The sequence below is a fragment of the Neodiprion lecontei genome, chromosome 1 (genome assembly GCF_021901455.1).
Source record: "Neodiprion lecontei isolate iyNeoLeco1 chromosome 1, iyNeoLeco1.1, whole genome shotgun sequence".
NCBI lineage: Eukaryota > Metazoa > Arthropoda > Insecta > Hymenoptera > Diprionidae > Neodiprion > Neodiprion lecontei.
The window spans coordinates 22856375-22875873 of NC_060260.1; the positions used below are offsets into that span (position 1 = coordinate 22856375).

General features: G+C 35.4%; 1 protein-coding gene across 1 annotated transcript; it reads right to left on the reverse strand.

Annotated features, from left to right (window-relative positions):
• Window positions 1-6733: 6733 nt before the first annotated feature.
• LOC107228191 lies at window positions 6734-9450 on the reverse strand. Its single transcript, XM_015669569.2, has 4 exons — window positions 8794-9450; window positions 8126-8390; window positions 7639-7905; window positions 6734-7511 (listed from the first exon to the last, which is right to left on the reverse strand). Exons 1-4 carry the CDS (start codon window positions 9040-9042, stop codon window positions 7369-7371), a joined length of 924 nt encoding a protein of 307 aa, XP_015525055.2. The 5' UTR covers window positions 9043-9450; the 3' UTR covers window positions 6734-7368.
• Between the last annotated feature and the right edge of the window lie 10049 nt (window positions 9451-19499).

Below are 19499 nucleotides of genomic sequence, written 5' to 3' on the forward strand. Positions count from 1 at the left end.
CATGTCATCTGGTAAAACACTGACAACGAGTAAGCGAGCACAAAAACCAGCTATACTAGGCATCCGACCTCGAGCGCGCTTTATCGAGAGAGGGTTTTAAAGGTAGTAATAATTAAAAATACATAAAAACCTAGATAACTCACACATTGTTGAAAATCCAGTTAGAAAAAGAATCAAATTTTTAAGTAGTACAAAGCATATAAAAATAGGTTCATCAGAAGGTACTACTACGAGTTCAAATATGAATAAAAAGAAAGTAAGCAAATAACAGAGAAGAAATTCCATTCGCTGAAACAGAAAAAAAGACAGAATCTCAATAAGTGAAAGCAAGGTCTGTAGTTATACAAAAGAATTATAGATGTATAAAGTCCTTAGAAAACATGATAAATATTCAAACGGATAGTATCAAGCCTGTTTCAAATACAAATTTAGATAAATTAATTACATCACAAGATAAACCTATGCGAAATGAGAATGTGAACTATGGAATTGGAGAGAGAAACAAGATGAATCGTAATAATAATAATCAATATTACGCAGGGCTAGTGAAATTTTTATGCACTATTTGTGGTGCTAAACATTTCAAAGGAGATAAAGTATCCGACAAACTATCACTTGGAGACTACTCTGTGCTCATGGAGTTGTATATTTAAAAAATTTACCAAGTCCTCCTCGTGAATTGAAAAAATTATTTAGTAGTGAACATCCCAAGTCCCATGATTTTTTCAAACATATTAGATATTCCAAAAAATCCTTATCTCTTACGACTTTAAATGCCGATTCAGTAAATTCGCGAGAACAGCGACCTGGCTGGTATTATTTTGAAATACAGGGGCAGATATATTATCAAATAAATACATCATTAAATCCAGTTGGTAACGAAAACCCAAGTTACGGTCAATTTTTTATCACAGACAATCGAAAATCCTTAGATCATCGCTTGTGGAATAATTCAGAACTTGATATAGAAACGATACAATTACTTGACAAAATGAGCCGTATTAATAACATATTTGCCAAATCATATCAAATGTTACGAGAAGAGATACGGAATGAACAACAAGCTATTGAAAGTGTACTCGAATTAGATTTATCCGTAGCATTGAAAACCAAGGCAAGATCTTCGTCATTTCAATTCTCTAAGATGTAATGAAGCAACAGCCATTTTTTCTGCTTCAGTGAACGGAGAAATTCTAGAATGACATGTCACTATTGAGAATAAGAATATTAAAATGCTACAAAACATAAATCCGATGGATCCAAATGTACAGCCATGGGATCCATTATATCATCATACAGAACGAGAGGCTGGCATCTTAATTTATTTCGTGCTGATGGAAAGATAACTCCTAAAATAAGTACTGCTGAACGCCTAAGCAGGTCTGCACACATGAAATACAGATTAGCTGTTCGTGAAAATGAATTTAAAACATTTTTATTAGGGTGCTGATTATTTCGACAGTGGATTGTAGATGATCACGTGAAAGTGGAACAGGATCGATTAAGAATCTGTTTTGATAATCAAAAACCATTGCGTTCGGAAAAAGTTTTGGGAACTATTTGCAAAGTTTTGACGTACACGCGATAAATGATTTTAAAAAGTTAGTATTTGCAAATATGATGAGGACAATTTTTATGATAAAAAACAATAACTAATCAGGAAAGCGCGGAAATGTTCTAGTTTAGGTAAAAATTACAGTAATTAGATATACCCGAGGATTGAGATACGATATGGAAAAGAAATTTTTAATCTTAACAGCCCTTTACGAATCAACCAGGTACCATGAATATTTTTTTCAAGAATCATGTACCCTACATTTCAACGGTCTCAGAACATGTTGTAAATTAGATCTAATTCTTAAGGCACGATGTTGTCAAGGTGTTTAAAGCGAGCCAGCATTGTGGGAATTTACCTCTCAAAAAAATCAATAACATTAAATAGTAATTCTAAAACGCAGGTTTAATTCAAGTAATTTCTAACTTTGCAAATTTTTTAATAGTTTGTCAATATAGTGATCTGGGTAATATTCGGATTTGAGGGTTACGTCCATTACGAAGTATTGATATGTTAGTTCAGATTCCTCCCCCTCAAAGTTAAGTTACACCTGAAGGGTGATTATTTTTTGATATGCTCTTGAGTGTAATAATTGCACAATACAAATATGTCTCGAAAGATTGAGTTGAAGCGTAAAGTGATGTAAGTTAGAGACAAAGCTTACGGGTGCAGGAAAGGTGTGAAAATAGTGATTTTCAATGGGACCTCAACGTAGTTATAAAGGGCAGCACTATTACTGGTTCTATACAGGCGGAAAAGTTTAATTCTTAAATTTACTTTTCATAATGAAATAACATTTACTTTAATGAATCGTTTATCAAATCAATGATTTCTCTTCGTAATAGACAATTTACGCATGATTAAATTGACGAAAACGTAAACATATATTTATTATTGCCTTAGATGTATTCATGATCGATACCATATGATAGCTGAGTTATTTTTCGTAACACTTTAACGGGTCTAGCTGGGTTTAGGGGTATTAGCAGTTTCACGTATTATCAACCAAGCAACTGACGATGCCGGTGAAAGAAGTTCTTCATAACCAACAACTATCGCGTACGTGGAAAACGTTGGTAACATACCGTCATCATGAAATTGAAAAGTTGAGAAAATCTCGTACAAGAAAGATGTACGCCGAAATTATGCATTGGAAAAATAAATGTCAATCAAATACATGAACGTGTGTCGTTTATATGTCGACAATAGCATCTCTTAGACGCTTAATTCAATTTTTCAAGTTTTTTACGAAGTCAACTGTGAGCTGAAAATATTTTGGAAGAATTTTTTAACTACTTCATTTTTAGTTCTGATCATTTCAAGAATGTTCCTGTGAGGAATTTTTTTTTTTTTTGGCTTCGTTGAGCACTTTTAAAATTACGAATTGAAAAAATTCAATGTCTGAAGTTTTGAAAATAACCGACAAATTCTGAAAAATTTTTCTCTTTGATAGAAGCACGTTGAAGGTCAAACCTTTTTTTTAATTTTTTCCCAAAATTTGGTAGCCGTAATTAAGTTTTAATTGAATAAAATTATGCAAGTTCTGGAATAAACATAAAAATGAACAATGAGAATGAATCTATCACGAGGTTCGTTGCAAATTAACTGGAATGAAGAATAAAAATCTTGTAGATTTATTTTACATTTTGTTAAACTGTTAAGATTGTCTTTCAGTAATCCAACTTTTTGGAAGTGTGAAGAAAAATAGATAAAAAAATTATTTAACCTTCTGCATAATATTGACGTACTTATCAAACCATATTTTCCTTCTCAATTGTTGAAATGCTAAACATTAATTTCTGTCAATTAATACTTTTACAAAGTGCTAAAAGGGGCGGGAAAAAATAGTTCCTCATAACTTCGAACCACAATTTTGAACCATAGTTTAACAATAAGTAATATCTAGAGCAAAGCTCTGATTTTTTTGGGAAACTTGAAAAACATGATTTAAATTCTATTGCTGGTGATATGCTAACGTCAGAATCTTGTCTCAACAAAAGTCTTACAACCATTCTTTCGTGTGTTTTTGACAGAGATATCGTAGATAATTGATAAGAATTTGATTATAAAGAATCCGGAAAATCCATTTTTCGGTGATATCAGTCATTGGTTAATCGTTTTTTCGCTCGCTTGTACATTGCCAGCTTTTTCAACTGTTTCGCATATTACATTTTTACTAAATTTTTTTTCCCATACTCATTCTCCCACTTTCAATTCGGACATTCGCTTCCCCCTTCTGTTTAAAATTTGACTGTTCTGTTTACCCGTTACTCGCTGCTCCGTGCTCGGAAGTAAGAGTGTGAATCGGGTTCTTATCTCTATCCGTAATATTAATTTACAGTTCTATCGTCAAACAAAAATGTATCAATAGCTTTTTGAATATTTAGACTCTGCCTTATTAATTTTTTGTAAGATTTTTTTAATGTTCTCATTAGATTTTCCACTGCCCCGTTAGTTTCCGGGTGCTTGACAGAAGAGAAAATGCGTTTTATTCCTAGCTTTTTGACGAACAGTTTGAATTCGGCGCCTGTGTATTGTCGCCCGTTATCAGTAATCGAACATTTTGGCAAGCCGAATCGTGCAAAACTTGTCGAAACACTTTTATTGAGCTTTCACAACCAATTCGTTCTATTTCAAAAATTCACGGCCATTCATATCCGACATCGATTATTAGTAAAAATTATGACCATAAACCAGTCCTTATCAATTCCAGGCCACCAGAAGAACGATTTCGCAACTGCTTTCATTTTCACAAATCCCAACTGTGTTTTATGCAGTACATTTAATATTTTATCAATCATTTTTTCTGGGATCACAATTCTGTATCCCCGTAGGACACAGTTGAATGTAATTTTATTGTGTTTTCCAAGCTTTAACCGGGCCCTGCTTTTTCTGTTGGATGTATTAATGCAACCTATTGCCAGACAGCGAGGCATGTGGTGTTCAGGGCTAAAAATTAAGATAAAAAGTTTATAATTGGAGTAAGTATTGCGTTGAGATACAAATGTATCGGACATCGTGACCTATAAAATTTTAGAACTATCTGTTGCGATAGATTTCTATATAAATACATATACTTGCAAAATACGTAGATTTATATTAATATATTACATTCACTATTATACCACTTAGTCAATATCACGGCCTTGCTTTTGCTCTTTGCGTTGTTCTTAAGCGTACAAGCGGCATAAGAAGTACGTATGAATACCAAGTCCGTGATGCATTTCACTGCATCTACATCCTTTGGCATTTATTCAATAATGAACTGGTTTATAAGTCGCGCGCAAATGGCTCCTATCAATATGGCTGACGTTCCGATTCCCCTTCCGTCTTTTAGGATAGCCCCCATGCCTACAATACCACTTTGCGCTCTGTCCATAAGTCCGTAATTCGCTCCGTCTGTCATTTTACATTAAGTTAAACGACTCGTTACTGTACATGATGTAAGATAATTGCATTTTTTAAGAGTCGGTCACAACATCCACTGATCGTTTCAAGTGTGCGGAAATCATTTCGAGGAGCACTCTTGTACTGAAACACTAACTCATAATCAGAGCTATGTTGTAGAAATTAATTACCCCTGTAACCGCAGAAAAAATTCAGAATTTAACGCACATCTCACTCTACCTGTACTCCAAGATGCGCTGTATGTGCCAACTGTCCGGAACCAAAGAGTTTGAAGCATGTCATGATAAATCACCATTTAGAAATCAGCCAAAATACGCCAAAATCCAACTCCGTTTTCGAAATAGACAGACTAACAGACTATAGATAGAATATGTATTCCCATATAGTGTACATTGAGTTCCGATATACTATTTTCATTTTTTACCACAATCGAAAAATATAGTTCTGGGTAGAAAATGAAAGTTAGTTTTCTAGCTGTTACCAGAAAGTCTAGTATCCGTTACCATTCTTTCTCATTACGATCACCGTTACTATATTTTCTTGTAACTGTTGCGAAAATTTAATGCTTGTGCAGCAATAAATTGATGTTAAAGCCTCATTTAACTAAAAAAGTAAAGTAAACCTCACAAACTGATTTTGCGTTGCAGTTACCAAAAACGGATTGACAATAGCGCAAAATGGTTACGTGTACCTCGTTCTTCGTAATTCCAACAATATTTAAACAGTTTTTTTAACGATACCTGTTTTACTGAACTTTTCTAGTTACTTTAACAAATGAAATTTTTCTCACTGTAAACTGTAGAGAAATTAGATGAAATGAATAGATCAAGTAGATATACGATACAGAACTGATGGTACCGATAACCAGATACAAAGTAAATTAAAACTATAACTTTGAGATCTATTTCACACCTCAAAGCTTTCCTCCGTTCAAACTTTGTCTCGATATTCAATCCAAATTATAGATCAGCTCAAGTAAAAATGAGAAATTGGAAAATTAACATCCTTAATAAATGTGAAAATCTGTAAATTTAATATCGCAAACAGTTTTTACGAACGAGCTTGATCTTTTTTACGTCCCAACTGATGCATGACGCATCATGCATCAAACACTGGAATTTCTTATGAATAAAATTCTGCAAAGCTACTGACACGATACGTCACTGTGTCGTATAATCTAACAAAGGTGAAATAAAATGTATCAAAATCATAAAAGATTGGTAGAGAAGAAAATTGATTTAAAACTCTCATATAGTTTACGGTGCACTCATTGCGAATTGTTTACGAGCAATCGACTATTTCTGTATACTTAGTTGAATAGCTCCACATATTTCCGTGATACTTGCTCTTTTGATGGTGAAAAAGAAATAAGATTGGAAACCGTAACTTTGAATGATTGAACAGAAAAGGTGTAAAAAGAACGGTGATTCCAAAGGAACTTAGCTAGCAGGCAAACAAGCCACAGTTTCTAAACGGAGCAACAAGGCTCGTTTGGTTCATCCAAGATCTTGTGTCGCAATTTACAAGAGTTGTGTCTAATGGACATATGCCCCGTTAAATTCAGAGATTCATGCCGTTTTAGACAAGTACTCAGGTGTAATGTACGATGAAAGATATACAGACTTTGCCAGATGTGTTTTCTAATTAGAAAAAAATCGATCGGCTATAATCTTGGATCTAATTTACAACGCTCATAGAAGGTCCACCGTTCTGGGCTAGGTCAATTATTTAGGGTATAATTTTTGGAAGTGGGTGGTAAAAAGTAAGGTGTTAATTTTGCGATGAAATTTTAATTTACAGTCCATAAGTCGTTAATCATCAGTTTAATTAGCTGAATTGTACATTGCGACTTAGATAATAATGGCACTCGCCATCGTCTCGATGTTAACAACAACAGATAAGAGCTTATCATTTATAAAGAAAAAGATGCAGATTTTACTACCACTGCTACAAAACTATAAATCCGATAGATAATTACGATTGTTGATTCTACCTTCTTAGAATATTGTTGAAAATTTTTGAACACCTGAAGAGTGTTGGAGAAATTGCAAAGTTTTCACAATCACAGCATGATTTTAAAAAGGTAGCATCAACGATCGATCACTGTCAGTTGTGTCAATAAGTTAATCTATGATAAATAAATACATAAAAACATCTATCTACAGATATAATTAGGTTTAAACTCACGGGCCCCGTGAACGAATGAGTCATGTCAAAACTAATAGTGTGAAAACTAAAATGCCACTTGAACAGCATTCTCTCGATCTCAGTCAGTCTAACATGTAAAGACCAGTTTGATATCGATGTTGAACATCGATCGATAATCCTTGGCGGACACCGATTCGATGGTTGAAAAACAGACTTCTCAACTCTCTTTGAAGAAATCGTTAGCGTCTTCAGCCTGCTTACACTGTGTTATGAATCTGTTGTTGTTTTAAAATTGGCAAATACGCTCGGTACGGATGCCGTTGAATGCTGGCGACAATCGGCTCATGCGTAGCCATCACGTCAATTTTCTGACTCCAGCCATCATCCTCATGCCCGGTGGCTGTATTCCAAGTACATAATGCAAGGTTAGTATGCCGAATTAAATAATCACACCAATTCTATCAATAAAACCGATAACAAACACCAGGCAACAGAAATATTCACTGAACATTCGAGCGTTGGATTACCTGTAAAATCCATCGGTGTTTCGGCAGCTGTAGACCAGGCACTGTAGGCAACTGGGTGGTGATTCGCCGGAGGAAGCCTGCAGTATTTAAGATTGGCGAGGATCGACGTTATTGCAAGAGCTCCGATAATGAGGATTTTCTTAATGAAGTGCACACCGATCAAAATCGGTAACAATATTAATTTCAACTTGATGATCTTCAGGAGGATAAGCAGCGGCAAAATAACCGAGAGCGTCTTTTTCTTCTTCTTGTGCAGCAAGCGAGCTTCTGTAATTCATATTTACGAAATATGTCACTTGGGAGAAAGTAGGGTACACTGTACCACCGAGCGAATTGGACCACTCTTTAGAAAAGCATAGGGCCAACAATACGAGTATACTTTCTACAGACCAGTCCAATTCACCTGGTGATCCAACATACCCTTCATTCGCCTACTTTTTCTAATTGAGTGACCATGTTTCAAAAGGTCAAAGTTTTCGTCATGTACCAGACGATCTTCCGCTTTCGAGAAATTCTTCCAGCTCATCCGTGTCCAGGATCGTTGGCCCGGACGAAAAGCTCCTCGCGATCGAAGGCTGCTCCACGGTATAAACCAATGCTCGACGGGTCAACATGTCCTCGACACTGGATCGCAAGAAAGTCAAAAACTTTGAGTAACTTTCGAACCCTCGGAATCTCGGAAGTTCAGGAAGAACGGATTCCTCCATCACTGAGGATAATCGAATCAACCGGAAAGACCCGTAGCGGATATCCTGATGCAAGAAATTTTTTTATTAGTAATTCCTCACTTTGAATCATTGCGTCATTTATTCAATGTTCGGTGGCGAAATTTGACGAGAGAATCACTGGTAAAACAAAAAAGTTTCATGGTTGACTTTGTTATGCGAAGCAAAAAATTTTGCTGCCTTTGTAAAATTTTTATCTCTCATGTAACCATTTTTATCCTGACTCCCCCAATATCTTTTTTAAATTAATTTCTGCACAATGCATCGTTGCGATAACGTGAGCTACAAAAACTTACAAATGATCAATGTCAATATGATGTGAAAAACCTTCTTGCCGAAATTTGTTAGGGTGTCTTCACATTTGCCTAACGACATTTTCTAGATACCAAGAAACGTTCAACGTATACCAATGATCTTCGAAACTGCTTACCTTGTGCGTGGTTAGGTTGTGAAGCCATTGAACAGCTCTGAATTTTCCGCACGAGAAGGGCTCCCGGAGTCTCGCGCAATCGAGTCTGCATTCATCGACGTAACTTGCATTGGATGACTCTAAACCACATATGGTCGACAAATTTAAGCAGCAAAGTAGAAATATCGTGCACCCCAAGCTACTGCGTGCAAATACGAATGGAAATGCTTTTCTCTGATAGCGTGAGGATGACGTTCCGTGATGCCTCATAATTAAACCATTCGAATGGATAGTTTTCGTACTATAATTTATTGTCTTTGCTGCGTATTACAATGACGTGGGTATATTTTTGTGAAAAAATTATTATTTCCAAATTGGTAAAACCGATCAATTCTCCAATTTGAAATAAATTCATTCCACTCTTTATGTTTCATAAATCAAGGGAAATACACTGGGAAAGTCTAACAGTCTGAGGGTGCCTGAAAAAACTTCACCAACTTTGACGGGTATCTTAAGAGTTGCACTAAAGTAGCGGCCAAGCGGAAAAGAGGCGATAATGGGCCATATTTGTGGTAACTAAAATTTTCTCCTCACATTGATCGGTCAATGAGGTCTTATACTGAGATCACACCACAAATGAGGTCAAAGGATAAGGACAGTACTGAATCGAAGCAACTTCTGGTGGCTACACGAAGGCCACTAGCCCATATATACTTGGTGCATCGAGTCAGGAGAGTGGGAGGTACCTAGGAGTTGGGATTGTCCGACCATAATTCGCAGCTCGACGCACGCCCGAAGAATTTTACAAAGAGATGACCGCGTCAATTCAGTGGATCCTTGTGTCATTTGGCGCGATTAATATATCACTCAGTGTCACGCAAAGCCTTTCATTTTGATCGTTTTGGATAATTACAGGAACTAGGTTGGTCGAATTGTTACTATTTAATTTCTGTCCGTTTTTTTTTTTTTTTTTTTTGTATGTTTTTTTCTTAAAGAATTTTTTTGTCTCTTGACACCGCGGGCTTTTAGTCACACAGTACAAGTGTCATTCCCGTCTCTTGTATTGTTCGTCATTTCATTCAACGAGAGCAGAGGTCAGTTGAAATTGTCCGCAGATACCCTTACTCTGATTCAGAATCAGTCACTCAGCTCACCACACGTAAGATGTGTGCTACGTGAAACAATACATCTCGCCACACAAAAGTAGAAGAAGGTTGCGGTAAAGAACATATGATACTATTCATAGGTATTTCGGTCACATACTTCTAGAACAGCATACTGATTTTCTTTTTATTTTTGTATATAATTTACATATGCTACTAATCAGAAAAAAAAGGAGATGCTGAAATCCAACCCTAGTATTATTTCTATTCGATTTCAATTTTACATTGTTCATCTTTCGAGTTAAATACTGGTTGATATTTTACGAAAAATAATTTTTCCTGTACACTAATTAGCGAGGTAATATTGGAGGCACGGAATTGAAAATGTAAAACGCAAAAATTTTAATGGGTTATAGTGACAAAGAAATCAATTGATTACGCAGATATTCGGTACAAGTTGGTAATTTTAAATGTTAAAATGTACACGGATTCAAATACTTTCAAATCAACCCAGTTTTCCAGGATTATAATATTCCTTGTCGTTAATTAACACCAAGGCGCAGAAAAATATGCAACTTGGAACATATAACAAGTTTCAGAACGTAGAAAAGAGAGCACAAAAGAATATATGTACAACATGAACAATGGTTTCCATTTTAGATTGTAACGATCGATATTTAAAAATTTTCACTTGATCAACATTATCCTGAGGATTCGTTAGAACATATTATGACTCAGTAATTCAATTTACTAAACGAACGGAAGAATAAATCAATACATAGAAACGCGACGTAACTGAAAATAACATTCCCATTACTTGTTAACGCGGTATTTAAGAAGGCACCAATGCAATTTCAGGTAATTCACAAACCGTGCAAGAACGTATGTAAAAAAACAAAAAAAAAAACTGGTCACCGACTCTGCGGCAGGTGGATTCTTGCAAAATTAGCGACTGAACAGATGCTTGCAATACCAACGTAAAACTGTTTACACAAATACGTTGCTTCTGAAGTACAATTTCTCGACGGATGATACTGGTGACGATAATTTAAAAGCGGGAAAAGAAATTTGCTTTGCGATGTTTTATTTCAAGTTTATGTACCTTTCAGCCATTGTGAACTGAGAGAAACGATTTATTCTGCTGTCAAAATACTTTATTCAATTCCGAATATTTGGTTCAATAGGCTGCTAATGTATTCCACCTGAGAATCGGGGACTAAAACGTTTTTTTATTTTTGAGAGGAAATTTTTCGTTTATAAGTTGCGGTTGTTTTGTCACGGCAACCAACATTCATAAATTCAGATGATCGACGGCTGTCAACATTATTCTGGTCACATCTATTCGAGGCATGCTGCAATACGCCTGGTTCGCAGCAAAATTAACCGAATCAAACAACGTTTTCGCGAATGTCAACGAATTATGTTTTCTGAATAGTAAACGAAAAAGTCGATTCGTGTGTAGGGAATCAGCGTTTATAATATGCTCTTAGTGCCGCACGTACGTTTGTCTTAAATGCATTTCGATGATTACCAGTCTCGTACAATCTTCTGACAAAGATTTATACTCTGTACAGCTTCCTATAGCGTATAATAAAATAACAACATCCGCATAAATCGAGTTTTTTTAATCATTATTTCTTTAATGCATGTTGTGGAAAGAAAATAATTTCATTAGCGTGTAATTGAAAGTAATAAAAACACGAGTAAAGATCTTTCAAAGAACAAACTGTACGCGTTTTCTTTGGAACCCATAGAAGGGGAAAAAATACGCGTCTAATGAAAATTCGATTTAAGTTTCATCAGTTCAAATTCTATCAAAATCAGGCACCCCAGATGCGTGTACTTCTCTTGTTAGACATTATGTGAATATTTAAATTGTCAAAAAATGTCTCGATCTTATGTGAGTTATTATTTCCATGGTTTTTTTTACTGATACATCTCATCGACATGAAATGCATTCCAAAATAGTGTATGGTATATTTTTGAAAGGCATTTTGAAATTATAAAGCAAGTGTATACTTTTTTATAAATCGATGTTTGTTCGAACTACAGAAAATAAACAAAATCTTGGGCTGACTGTAAACGTGCTCGCAGTCAAGAAGCACATAAAGCTCGCAAAAATTGATTTCAACTGAACCTCACACATGCAGTGTTAAAGAAAAAAATCGTTTAATGTATCATACTATTTGCCAAATTGGCAATTTCAAGTAAGGTTCGAATAATTTGTAATAAGAGAACGCGATTTTATTAACCAGATCGCAAAGTTCGCCAATGTTCATCCAATTTTTTCAAAATTTCAATCAATCGGTCCAGGAAAACCGCTGAACCGATCGATCTACCGATTTAGGGGGACCTTTGGGGTACATTAGGCTGTAAAATTTTCTTCTAACCTAAGCTTTCCCCCCAATATTGACGAAGATACAGTCGATTATCCAAAAATTCCTTAAGAAACAAAAACCTTGTTCCCTTAATTTTTTCAAAATTTCAATCAATCGGTCCAGGAAAACCGCTGAACCGATCGATCTACCGATTTAGGGGGACCTTTGGGGTACATTAGGCTGTAAAATTTTCTTCTAACCTAAGCTCTTCCCCCAATATTGACGAAGATACAGTCGATTATCCAAAAAAAGGCAAAATGGCATTTTTTTGCTCTTTTTTCACGTTAACGCTACAGGTGGAGAAAAATTTTTTTTGACATCAACCATGACAGATTTTTGTAGGAAATTTTCTGCATAAAAAGAAACTGCCCTTCGGCTCGCTGTGCGACCAGTAGTTCCAGAGATATCGGCAGTTGAGTGAAAAAGGATCCTTTGGCATTCAAAATTCGATATCTCGAAGACAAATGGTCGTATCGAGGTTTAAAAAAAAGCATCTTGAAGCTGAATAAACAGGCTATGCGACCTATGCATTGGTTTAGCTCGGAAAAATTTTTCCATGCCCGTAGAGCGAAAAAAAAAATGTAAAAAATTTTGAAAATTTTTTCTTCGCGCTTTATCCAAGGATTGCATGGCTAATAGGGCTTCGAAAAATTTTTAACCAAAAAATTCAAAAACTAGAGTCTTCAAGCTTCAAAAGCTTTGTTTTTTTATTTCTTGCACGACCATTTTTCACTGAAATACAGCCTGTTGAAAATCACCAAAAAATTGCGAAAATTTTGTTGTTCCCTTAATTTTTGCGAGAAGTATATATACTATTCATCGACGGCTTCGAACATCGATTAAACATACATCAACTAGAACGTGACGATTTCGTTCTGTCAGGTTCACAATTTCAGGTTTTAAAAGTTTTCAACAACGTCGGACAGTGGTTTTGATGCACGCCTGTATCTGTCGACGAATAGTAATTTTTTATCTGGCAGATGAGTATGAAATCCAGAAAAAAAAATGAGATAAAAACTGTGATGGCAAATGATCTCAGTCATTGATCAAATGTTGTAAGAATACGTGAAACTAGAATCTCGCCACGCACGTTGGTAGCGCAAGAATTTGAGTACATGAACCGGTAGAATACTGATTAACCCAGAAGGAAACACTAAAATGTTCTAACTGCCGCTTTTAAACGGTGGTTTACTACCTCAGAGACATTCAGTTCCGTATTTGCCTTAACTGAATTTTTCCAAACAGACTCTGTCCCTTGACCTACAAGCTGTTGCGATCCGTGATCCGAACAATATTCTTACACCTTATGAAACTTGAAAGGATTTCGGTTTTACGGATTCCTAACCATCTGTCAAGAAGAATATGTGATACAACCACGCAAACGGTTCACAGCTATGTTAAAACTGTCTCATATGGTCGACGACCATGGTTGAAATTCGATCCGATCCTTCGGTCGCCAACTGACCATCATAGTGATCCAGCACTCAATGGTCAATCGCTAGAGACCTACATAGATACTAATCAGGAAACAGGGGATCCACTCGCGGTATCGTCGTTGATATTAGAGGCCGATCGATTTCGCATCGATTCACATCGTGAAGAGTATTAAAGGGAATACAGGCGTTATCGTTGTATATGTATGTTAGAAGAAAATCAAGTCCCGTAGAAAAAAAACGCTGAATGCCGCTGCTGTGAAGATATAAAGGATACGTAATTTGACCCTGTCACAAGTTCGTCAGCCGCAAAGTTAATCGAGCTGAGTAAGCCTAGAACTAATTATTGCCTGATAATCTAGTTCAAGGAATTGTTCGACCTACCGTTGAATCAAGAATCTGCGACGCGCCCAAGACGAGTCAACAAATCACTTTGAAGATTCAAATTCTCGTGGAAAATTTCACCTTCGCTGGAAATAGATATTCCATCGACTTGAGTATACGCAGTTTTTAATCTCGATGCGATTCAGGTCATTGGGTGCACGTCGTGTTCTATTTGCTTTGTTGCGAACTTGTATTGTTGATAGTATTTGAGAACACTTTTGGAGTCGAGGAATTGAGAAATAAGACTCTTCTCTGTCAATCGAAAAATTGCATTGCGGAACTCTTTTAGCTCAGGTACAATTCTCGTACTTTCAATGAAGCGAACGACGAATTCAGCAAATTTCATACGTAGCGAAAGTTGATCGAATTACAACTGTTCCTTCGTAAGCTGACCTGGTCACGACCCTAGCTGGACGTACTTTATTGGCTTGCTCGTCTGGATCATACCTACTTACATTATGTTTGTAACAAATTCATGGGATTATGTGGTCTTTTCGTTGACGTCAAACCTCACTGAATGGTCAGTATTTCTTTTTCTTGCTCTCTTATCCCGTGACCTCAAATTGACGCGTCCGCTCGTATCTATAACTGAGTATAATTAGTTGCATACGTAAATCTTGGAAGAAAAAAGCGTCACACAAACTAATTAAAAACAAAGGTTCCAGATAAGAAACGCACATCTCTCAATATTTGTGAATTAACGATCATTATGCTTCAATTGAAAAAAAGATTCAGATCTTCCACAGTTACGGGATTCAATTATAAGTAATACATGGAAGCAAAAAAAGGTATAGAATCAGATATTGTCTCATCGAATGCTCATAATAATTGGCAATAAAAAATCAACAAGTGAGCGCGATGGTGTGAAAACTACTATCATCATCATTCTCTAATTCTGCAAATTTAATACAAGAGATATTGTTGTTTTTACATGGCTTCGTTATCCAAAGCGTTGTCGCAGAATGAAATCCAGGTTATTCAATTTGTTATCTGGCGCCAGATATTTTAAATTCGTAGCTCAGGTTTAAAAAATTATTTTGTTACATTTTCAACCATATGAAATCATAAATTATTATTTATCCTACTATATATTTGAATAGCAGATAGACTAGGCATTTATTCAAAGTTTTATCAATCAGGTAACAAATTGAATACCTCGTTAACACAATCACCCATTTTTCTGTGTGTGTGTGTGTGTGTAAGCTCATAAATAAATAAAGTAAGAAAATAAATAGACTAAGTGATGAGGTAAAATTGCAATCGAATTTTCAGAACTGGGCGAGTTGGGCAAGTCTGAAAATATAAAAAATTGTATTTGTAAATAGTGATGAGCATGATTTTGCCAAAGTATCTGTCAACTGGTTCAATTTTTCCGTCAACCTTACACTCGTTGAGCCAAAAAAAAAAAATTACAACAATTTATAAGTTGCACGCACTAAACGAAAAATACTTCTATTGACTAACTTATTATTTAACACAAACACGAGGATGTAGTCAACGAAATATTAAGTTGAACGACCTGTATTGTGTAGTTAATATGAAAACCATTTTGTTAACCTAAATATCCTACCTTTCGATCCAACAAATGTTTGATCAATGCAAGATCATGTTTTATTATTTTAAAAAATCCCAGTTAACGGAACTGAATATCTAGTCGGAAAATTCACAGCCAAGTACAAGCAGCTGAACATTCAGTTAACGATGAGTGTAGTTTTTTAATCATTACTTAAATAAACTTATTCTTTGACTAGAATCTCACATCGTTCGGATAAACAAATGTTCAGGTCATAAAACAAGGTAATGTTTTTATAGAATTACTATAAATTTCACTTGACGAGACTGAATGGAATCAAAGAAAGTTCTGCAATCGTTTGGAATGGTTCTGACTGGAAAAAATTGAAACTTTTAACCTAACTACGGCAGTTGGTAGAATTTTCGGTAACACAAATAACTTATATTTGTTCGCAAGTCAAATAAAACGCAGTTTTAGTTCCCAATCAAACTTTATACCCTAAAAAATTATATTCGCTGACGTGGATGAACGAAACAAGTGCTACCTACGAAATGTAGATTTGTTAAGGCTAAGAAACTTGATTTGTTTCTTTCGATCATCAAAAGTTCCTGACTAAAGATTCATTCAACCATACGTATTCAACGATGTATAACTTTAAACGGATAAAATAAAAATCACTTGGTTTAACGAAATCAATTTATCTACTAAATCGCATGTGGCGATTGATTCAAGAGGATCAAATTTGATTCCGCGGAATACTGAACTCTTTGAAGAAAAAAAAAAAATATTTTGTTAAAGCAATTGCACGCATTCAACCTCAGATACCTCCTTCTTCAACCGGAACGTCGAGTTGACATAGCTAAATATTATTTGAACGTATCAAATTTTCACTCAAATCAACCGCACAGTTCAAACGATTCGTTTGGTTTATTTGATCCAACAGAATTTATTTTATTAACTACGGTATATTCATTTTCACAAAATAATGATTGAAGCTACAATTTTTCATCCAACTAAATCGATTCGGTTGATTTAACGTTTTACATTGGGGGAAGCGTCCTGGGGCCGAACAGCCTCGAAGGGTTTATCGCACTTACACCTTACAAAAAGGATATTAGGCTCGTTAAATTCCATTAGGTACATAGCTTTCTAACACGATTTACAAACCGGATTCCCCGTTAGTTGAAGTTTTGAGCGAGTAATGTTTATTGATGCGCAGGTAATTTTTCTCTACGAGCTCATCTTTCTCTCTTCCATTTTAGAAATTCTTCGTTTGGTTAGTTCGTCTCGCATATATTTATAAAACCTCGTGTTACCATGAATAATAACTTTTTATCTCGAATCGAGCTGTGCCAGGAAATAACCAATTAAGAAATGATAATCAAATCATACATGGTTGAATACCTGATCGGTTAGAATTTCTAAATTCATAAATATCGCCCAGTTTCAGCTGCGCCCGACCGAAACATTGTCACCGAGTTGAAGCGTCGCTTCCGGTGGGGTGCAAAGACAAACAGTGCGAATCACTCAATGTTAACGTAATAACGAAGAGGACTTAAAACGTTTTTGTTATGCGCACAAGATTTTAACATTTCAGTTTCTGCTCTGGTTAACCTCGTTGTACCTTCAAAATATTTCCTCGCATCACACTGCACGCCTAAACAAGGTAGAAATTAAAGTTGAAGTTGCATATTATGCTACCGTCGACAGTTAGTTTAAGCTTTCTGCTAGACTAACCATGTGTGACTGACAGATATAGCACGCGTTACCGAAATTTGGTAGGACAAAATGATGATCTACTCGCAACGAAGTGTGTCACTCCAAAATGACCATGCCGATACGATGCCTAACTTTTGGACCAAACCTTGCAAATAAAATAAACGATCTTTTTTAACGGCATGGGATAATAAGGAGTAATATACAGACAATGATGAATAGCTATGCCGCCATAGTCGGTTAAACATCATCTTCTAATGAGAGGAACACGTGTTTACCACCGGATTCTTTTTATCCGAACATCATCTTCTGATATTTCGTGTACACCTCGTCTCACTTACCTCAAGTCTAATGCTTCGATTCCGTTGATATTCGGTATTAGTACACTTATACTTGTAACCGTGTAATGAGCATTCGCTTCACTCCATTACGCGATGCAATTAATGTCACGCTACAATATTTGAGAAACGTACGAGGCATGTATGTATCTACCCACTTTGCGAATCGAGCCACTTTTATTCGATTACCTTTCCAATATCTTTCACGACTTTCCAAATTTTGAAAACTACAAAAATTAGTAGTTGTATGGTTGAAAAAAAAACCTTTACGTTTCATTCAATCATCTTTGTAAGACTCGGCCGTTTTCGAGAATGCGCTTTTTCTTCCCGTCTAAAAATTTGTTGTAAAGTCAAATAAATCTGGTACGAAAAGTGTAGGTTCTAAAAATGTGAGACTGTGTTCTAAATGTCGAACTGAATTATATCGTGGTGAAATTCATAAGTCAACCAGTTCATCTAATTAAAACAACGTTGAAAAGCATGTAAATAATACACGCAAAAAAAAACAACAACGAGGTCTTGGATACTACAGCTAACAATTAATGGAATCGGTACATGCAAATTAAAAAAAAACGTGGAACAAATACAAGGTTATAAAAAATAATGATAATTTCTCCAGTAATTTATTGAAGGCTGCGCAAGATTATAACAGTAAACATGTTTAGTTTTCTAGTGCTACATAATTTTTGTTAAAAAAGGTTGTTTTTTGACGTTAGTATAAAATCAGGTACATTAAAAATTATGTAAAAATACACTTGTTATACAACATTCATATTACAAAGGAATAATAAATGTTATTTTCCTACTTTAAAAATAATTTATTTCGAAAATAAATCCCTTTTTTCAATTCACTCAAAAAATTAACGTTAACAATAGCAAAAATAAAAAACGGCGCTTATAAGGATATTTTCAATTCTTCTTGGAAATTGTTTCTGAAACATTCTAGAACGAATTCCAGGAATAATATAAGACTTATCTTGACACCAACAATTGAAGTACGTTCAAGCACTTTTTGATGTTTTTTTCTTCACTCCTGACCTATAAGAATACCCAGTCCAATAATTTCTCTGATTTTTTCGTTAATATCTTAATTCTCATAGTATCATTTTCACATCATATCGTATTTAAAGTGAAAGTGTACCCTAAGTGAGAGCTGGATGTTTCAAACAGCTGGATCATAAAGTTGAATAAAATACCGAAAATATCTATAATCAGAACAAGAAGTGATTCACTAGTTAATAAAGGATGCCATATAGCGCGAAAACTTGATATTTACGACGGAAAAAATCGTAGAAATATCACGAACAGAACTACGTACGTGTTTTTTGAAGATTACACACGGAAGTTCGAATTTAAATTCACTTGTGAAAAGTCCCTGGACCAGAGATGTCGGTTACGAGGGCATTCCGAAGGTCTCTTCATTTTTAACGCCGACTTTTCACCTGTCACATTTGTATCCAACTACCGTGTCACGACTTCGACGACAGTACAACGTCCATACATCATTTTGCTCCTCACATTTTTTTAATTGTCGGAACAATAATGGTGTAATGATGGGTAAAAACACACCTGACTTCTGATATTATCAAATACGTCGCATAACGGTACTCAAGAGGAATTCAACGAGTTACAACGTGTCCCCATAGTTGTGCTTTTGAATCTGCTTCAAAAGCATCTGATAAGCCTTGAACCGCGCTTCTGGAAAACTGTATATGGTCATCTTGTGTAGAATATTTAAGTCGGAGAAATTTATTTACGATGCCAGTTACCCTGTGGCAAAATCATTTGTTCGAACTCTTTTCACAATGCCAAAGGTCTTGAAATAGAACACGCAGATTTATTCTTAAGCACCTGATTACCAT

Bases quoted from the DNA above. Each gene is read 5' to 3' on its own strand.
- LOC107228191 (XM_015669569.2), bottom strand. From the start codon at position 9,042: ATGAGGCATCACGGAACGTCATCCTCACGCTATCAGAGAAAAGCATTT. The intron at 8,391-8,793 runs GTAAGCAGTTTC...TTCTTGCATCAG, and splicing joins ACAACCTAACCACGCACAAG to GATATCCGCTACGGGTCTTT. The intron at 7,512-7,638 runs GTAATCCAACGC...CTTGGAATACAG, and splicing joins AACACCGATGGATTTTACAG to CCACCGGGCATGAGGATGAT.